At 35.1% G+C, this 7,543-nt stretch overlaps 1 protein-coding gene across 1 annotated transcript in view; it reads left to right on the top strand.

Annotated features, from left to right (window-relative positions):
* The first annotated feature begins 2,196 nt into the window (after positions 1-2,196).
* pcsk9 (proprotein convertase subtilisin/kexin type 9) overlaps positions 2,197-7,543 on the top strand; it is a 12,730-nt gene continuing 7,383 nt past the window's right edge. Inside the window, exon 1 of the mRNA XM_067384823.1 lies at positions 2,197-2,569. Within this exon, the coding sequence (XP_067240924.1) occupies positions 2,393-2,569 (177 nt within the window). The 5' untranslated portion in view covers positions 2,197-2,392. The remainder of the gene's footprint in view (positions 2,570-7,543) is intronic.

Raw genomic sequence — 7,543 nt, 5'->3', positions numbered from 1 at the left:
TTCCATATATACATATATACAATTATATATTTGGTATCTAGCATATATATATATATATATATATATATATATATATATATATTTTATATATATATATATATATATATATATATATATATACATACACACACACACACACACACACACACACACACACACACACACACACACACACACAGGTGCTGGTCATATAATTATAATATCATCAAAAAGTTGATTTATTTCACTAATTCCATTCAAAAAGTGAAACTTGTATATTATATTAATTCATTACACACAGACTGATATATTTCAAATGTTTATTTCTTTTAATTTTGATGATTATAACTGACAACTAAGGAAAATCCCAAATTCAGTATCTCAGAAAATTAGAATATTGTGAAAATGTTCAATATTGAAGACACCTGGTGCCACACTCTAATCAGCTAATTAACTCAAAACACCTGCAAAGGCCTTTAAATGGCTACACAATCATGGGGAAGATTGCTGACTTGACAGTTGTCCAAAAGACGACCATTAATATCTTGCACAAGGAGGGCAAGACACAAAAGGTAATTGCAAAAGAGGCTGGCTGTTCACAGAGCTCTGTGTCCAAGCACATTAATAGAGAGGCGAAGGGAAGGAAAAGATGTGGTAGAAAAAAAGTGTACAAGCAATAGGGATAACCGCACCCTGGAGAGGATTGTGAAACAAAACCCATTCAAAAATGTGGGGGAGATTCACAAAGAGTGGACTACAGCTGGAGTCAGAGCTTCAAGAACCACTACGCACAGATGTATTCAAGACATGGGTTTCAGCTGTCGCATTCCTTGTGTCAAGCCACTCTTGAACAACAGACAGCGTCAGAAGTGGCTAAAGACAAAAAGGACTGGACTGCTGCTGAGTGGTCCAAAGTTATGTTCTCTGATGAAAGTAAATTTTGCATTTCCTTTGGAAATCAGGGTCCCAGAGTCTGGAGGAAGAGAGGAGAGGCACACAATCCACGTTACCTGAGGTCCAGTGTAAAGTTTTCAGTCAGTGATGGTTTGGGGTGCCATGTCATCTGCTGGTGTTGGTCCACTGTGTTTTATGAGGTCCAAGGTCAACGCAGCCGTACACCAGGAAGTTTTAGAGCACTTCATGCTTCCTGCTGCTGACCAACTTTATGGAGATGCAGATTTCATTTTCCAACAGGATTTGGCACCTGCACACAGTGCCAAAGTTACCAGTACCTGGTTTAAGGACCATAGTATCCCTGTTCTTAATTGGCCAGCAAACTCGCCTGACCTTAACCCCATAGAAAATCTATGGGGTATTGTGAAGAGGAAGACGCGATATGCCAGACCCAACAATGCAGAAGAGCTGAAGGCCACTATCAGAGTAACCTGGGCTCTCATAACACCTGAGCAGTGCCACAGACTGATCGACTCCATGCCACGCTGCATTGCTGCAGTAATTCAGGCAAAAGGAGCCCCAACTATTATTGAGTGCTGTACATGCTCATACTTTTCATGTTCATACTTTTCAGTTGGCCAAGATTTCTAAAAATCTTGAGTAATATTCTAATTTTCTGAGATACTGAATTTGAGATTTTCCTAAGTTGTCAGTGATAATCATGAAAATTAAAAGAAATAAACATTTGAAATATATCAGTCTGTGTGTAATGAATTAATATAATATACACGTTTCATTTTTTGAATGGAATTAGTGAAATAAATCAACTTTTTGATGATATTCTAATTATATGACCAACACCTGTATATGCTTTTACAATAAGTGTTGTGCTCGTTTCATTTGATCACGACTCTTTTAGTCCTTCAACAATACCACTATCTGGCCAACAGAGGACGACGTGAATCTGTATTTGGTCAAAGTTTATAGCAGCATCCGACACGTGCAACTATTTGACTCTCACGGACGCGCGCAGGTGACATGTGAGCGTGCTTATGTTCTGTGTAAAAACTCACTACATTTCAATTTCAATTCAATTCATTGTTTAAGGCTGCTCACTTTATTTGTTAGACTATTTGTAGCCTCATTGACACTTTCATTTTACAGGTTTAACTTCAGCAAATGTTGCAAGCCTGTGCAGGAATAGTAAGCGTGTAATATGTGTGTGGGTGGACTGTAATCTGACTCCTCTTCTGCTGTATTTATTATCGAGGCATCGTTCGATATAAGCACAGAGAGACGTCAGCACGCCCCACCTCACAGCGTTCAGTCCGTCAGAGATATTCAAATGACATGTTAAAAGACATGAGGATACACTTCAGCTCCAAATCTCTCTGCTTCATACCTCTGCCTTACCACATGACGAACAGCAATGCAAAAAAGGGAATCTTGAGCAATATCACTTGAGCTGGTTATTTTGCATTCTTCAGTTTGACCTAAAGGCACAGAAAGTGTCCACAAAATGAGAGGCGTCGTGACGGTGTGCTGTCTGAGCTTTCTGCTGGGTCTCGTGGCTGTGGTTGAGAGTGATGAAGACTACACTGAGGATGAAGAGATGATCCTGTCTCTAATTCTGCAGGATGACACCCAGCCTGAAGCAGAGAGCAGGCCATCCGCCCAGTTTTACAGGTGCACGAAGGTACTAATCACTCTGTGGGCTTATTACCTGATATTAACTTTGTATTTTTCCTAACTAAACAATTTTGTTTTTGAAATTTATGCTTAGGGTATAGGAAAATGCTGCATATCAAATAGCAAACTTCAATAATTCAGTTTTCTGTGCACTATAGCATAGTGGGCATTTGGACTTAATCACATGAAATTGTTCTTTTTATAAATGTAAAAGAAATGATTCTGATATATGATATATATGAAGATATTTGTTCTCCTTTAAATGATTCTGATATATGATATATATGAAGATATTTGTTCTCCTTTAAATCAAGCAAAGTGCTTTTGCCATGTCTACAGGATGGAGATTTTATTCCAGAAAATATTATTTTTTTCTAAAGTAGCAGGCACATTGTTAGCCCCAATATATTAATGTGTAATAAGGACACTTTATATGACCAAAAATCCATGGACATCATACATACACACACACACACACACACACACACACACACACACACACACACACACACACACACACACACACACACACACACACACACACACACACACACACATGTTTGTTTTTGTGAAATGTGGGGACATTCCATAGACATAATGGTTTTTATACTGTACAAACCGTATTTTCTATCCCCCTACCCTACCCCTAACCCTAAACCTAACCCTCACAGGAAACTGTGCACACTTTTACTTTTTCACAAAAACTCATTCTATATGATTTATAAGCCTTTTGAAAAGTGGGGACATGCTGAATGTCCTCATATTTCACCTTTTTTTGTAATACCCATGTCATACCCATGTCATTATACACATTTATGTCCTGATATTTCACAAAAACAAGTACACACACACACACACACACACACACACACACACACACACACACACACACACATATATATATATATATATATATATAATATATATATGTATGTATATATATGTATATTTATCTATACACTACCATTCAAAAGTTTGAAAACATTACTATTTTTAATGTTTTCGAAAAAGAAGTCTCTTCTACTCATCAAGCCTGCATTTATTTGATCAAAAATACAGAAAAAAACAGTAATATTGTAAAATATTATTACATTTAAAATAATGGTTTTCTATTATAATATACTTTAAAATATAATTTATGTCTGTGATGCAAAGCTGAATTTTCAGCATCATTAAATCCAGTCTTCAGTGTCACATGATCCTTCAGAAATCATTCTAATATGCTTATTTATTATAAATCATGTGCTGCTTAATATTTTTTTATAATGTGATACTTTTTTTCAGGATACTTTGATGAATAAAAAGTAAAAAAAAAAAGAGCAGCATTTATTTAAATTAAATCTTTTGTAACAATATACACTACCGTTCAAAAGTTTGGGGTCAGTATTTTTTTTTTCTTTCTTTTTTTGGAAGAAATTAATATTTTTTTTCTTGCAAGGATGTGTTAAATTGATAAAAAGTGATAGTAAAGATTTATATTGTTAGAAAATATTTCTATTTTGAATAAATGCTGTTCTTTTTGACTATTTATTCATCAATGAATCCTGAAAAAAGTATCACAGTTTCCAAAAAATATTAAGCAACACAACTGTTTCCAACTTTGATAATAACGAGTATCAAATCAGCATACAGTGGTGGTCAGAATTATTGGCACCCTTGGTAAATATGATCAAAAATGACTGTAAAAATAAATCTGAATTGTTTAATGCTGCTGGATCTTTAATGTTGTGGGCCTATTTTTCTGCTGGAGGTCCTGGACATCTTGTTCAGATACATGGTATCATGGATTCTATCAAATACCAACAGATAAAAAATCAAAACCTGACCAATTCTGCTAGAAATCCAATAATGGGCTGTGGTTGGATCTTCCATAAGGACAATGATCCAAAACAAACATCAAAACCAACACAAAAATGTGTCACTGAGCACAAAATGAAGCTTCTGCCACGGTCGTCCCAGTCCCCTGACCTGAACCCTATAGAAAATGAGTAGAGTTAACTGAAGAGAAGAAGCACCAACATGGAGCTGGGAATCTGAAGGATCTGGAGAGATTCTGCATGAAGGAATGATCTCTGATCTCTTGTCAGGTGTTCTCCAAACTCATCAGGCATTATAGAAGAAGAGTGAGAGCTGTCTGCTTGGCAAAAGGAGGTTACAAAAATGATTGAATAAAAGGGTGCCAATAATTGTGGCCAACATGTTTTGTAGATAAACATTTATTTCATAATGTGACTTTCCCCCCACTTTCAATTCTTTTTCTTCAATGAAAGGTTAGACTTTTGCTAATTTTATGAATTAAAGATCAAAAGGATAAACAATGCAGATTTATTTTTACAGTCATCTTTGATCATATTTACCAAGGGTGCCAATAATTCTGACCACCACTGTATTAGATTGATTACTGAATCTCTGTCTATCTATCTATCTATCTATCTATCTATCTATCTATCTATCTATCTATCTATCTATCTATCTATCTATCTATCTATCTATCTATCTATCTATCTATCTATCTATCTATCTATCTATCTATCTATCTATCTATCTATCTATCTATCTATCTATCTATCTATCTATCTATCTATCTATCTATCTATCTATCTATCTATCTATCTATCTATCTATCTATCTATCTATCTATCTATCTATCTATCTCTCTATCTATCTATATATATATATATATATATATATATACATACACACACACACAAGCATGTTTTTTAAATGGGCCACTCTACAGAATTGGTTCAAAGTCAGAGTTGGAAACGTCTGGTAAAAAAAATTATTTTTCCACAAATTCTGTATGTATGCAAATTGTATAATGTCCAAGGTACACATTTCTAGTAATTGTGCAGTTAATTCTCATCATTTATTTTCAGAATATTTTGGAATATTTTTCCTCTCTCCAAATTTGGCACTACCAAAACAAAAATAAATAATTTAATAAAAAGGGACACATTGACCTATTAAGATTTTGTTTACATTTACCTTGTGTATGTACCTTCACAGGTAAATCAATAACGATTACAATTTTAACAATATTTCAAATGTAATTTATGAGATTTGTTATATTTTGAATCCAATCTTTCTTTGCAAAAGTCAAAGTTTATCATACTGATTTCAAAGTGAAGGATTCATTAGTTTGAATATACAGTGAACCAAACACTATCATAACATCTTAGTTGATAATTCAATATACAGGTGCTGGTCATATAATTAGAATATCGTGAAAAAGTTCATTTTTTTATTGTAAATTATTTTTAAAAAGGAAACTTTCATATATTCTAGATTCCCTATATGTAAAGTAAAACATTTCAAATGTTTTTTTTTTTTTTTTTTCAAATTTTGATGATTAGAGCGTACAGCTCACGAAAGTCCAAAATCCAGTATCTCAAAATATTAGAATATTTCCTAAGATCAAATCAAAAAATGGATTTTCAAAACAGAAAAGTTCAAGTTCTTTAAAGTATGTTCATTTGTACACTCAATACTTGGTCGGCAGCACATATTACAGCAAATGACTTGCTCCTAGCACAAATTACAGCATCAGTGAAGTGTGGCATGGAAGTGATCAGCCTGTGGCACTGCTGAGGCACTATTGAGCCTTCAGAACATCTGTATATTGTTGGATCGACTGTTTCTCATCTTTCTCTTGAAACTATCCAGGGTTCAGGGGTCAGGCATGTTGGCTGGCCAATAAAGCACAGTAATATCATGGTCAGCAAACCACTTGGAAGTGGTTTTTGCAATGTGGGCAGGTGCTAAAGTCCTGCTGGAATAGGAAATCAGCATCTCCGTAAAGCTTGTCAGCAGATGGAAGCATAAAGTGCTCCAAAATCTCCTGGAAGATGGCTGCATTGACGTTGCACTTGATAAAACACAATGGACCAACACTAGCAGATGTCACAGCCCCCCAAATCATTACTGACTTCAGAAACTTCCCTCTAGACTTCAAGCAGCTTGGATTCTGTGCCTCTCCAGTCTTCCTTCAGACTCTGGGACCATGATGTCAACATGAAATGCAAAATTTACTTTTATCCGAAAAGAGGACTTTAGACCACTGTTCATTGTCCAGTTCTTTTTCTCCTTAGCCCAGGTAAGATGCTTCTGACGTTGTTTCTGTTTCAGAAGTGGCTTGGTAGTCCTTTTCCTGAAGATGTCTGAGTGTGGTGACTCTTGATGCGCTGACTCCGGCTTCATTTGACTCATTGTGAAGTTCTCCCAAGTGTTTGAATCGGCTTTACTTGACGGTTTTCTCAGGCTTGCGGTCATCCCTGTTGCTTGTGCACCTTTGCCTACCCAATTTCTTCCTTCTAGTCAACTTTGCATTTAATATGCTTTGATACATCACTCTGTAAACAGCCTCCACATTTAATAATGACCATCTGTGACTTACTCTCTTTGTGGAGAGTGTCAATGATCGTCTCCTGGACCATTGCCATGTCAGCAGTCTTCCCCATTAGTGTGGTTTCAAAGAACAAGAGATACCCAGAATTTATACTGTAGGGATGGTCATTTAATGAAACTCAAATGTAAATATTCTAATATTTTGAGATACTGGATTTTGGACTTTCATTAGCTGTACGCTAATGAAATCAACAATGTAATCAACAAATTAAAAAAAAAAAAAAAACTTTTGAAATGTTTTACTTTACATGTAGGGAATCTAGTATAAATGAAAGTTTCATTTTTTTAAAATAATTTACAATAAAAAAATGAACTTTTTCATGATATTCTAATTATATGACCAGCACCTATACTTTATTTTTGACAAAACGTCCCATGTTTCGGTCGTGACTGCACATTTTCGGTAGTGACAGTAATGTGTTGGTAGCGACCACATCACATTACAGAATTTTAACTGGCATGCTAAAACACCACTAAAACATATTAAAACACTGATGATTTTAATAACTGTTCTAAAATGTAGTTAATTTTCCCCCAAAGAAATGATTGTGTTCCCTTTTGTCACTACAAAAAC

This window comes from Chanodichthys erythropterus, chromosome 4 (assembly GCF_024489055.1).
Source record: "Chanodichthys erythropterus isolate Z2021 chromosome 4, ASM2448905v1, whole genome shotgun sequence".
Lineage (NCBI taxonomy): Eukaryota > Metazoa > Chordata > Actinopteri > Cypriniformes > Xenocyprididae > Chanodichthys > Chanodichthys erythropterus.
The sequence above is the reverse complement of the archived record's forward strand: the minus strand, read 5'-3'. Positions and strand labels throughout refer to the sequence as shown.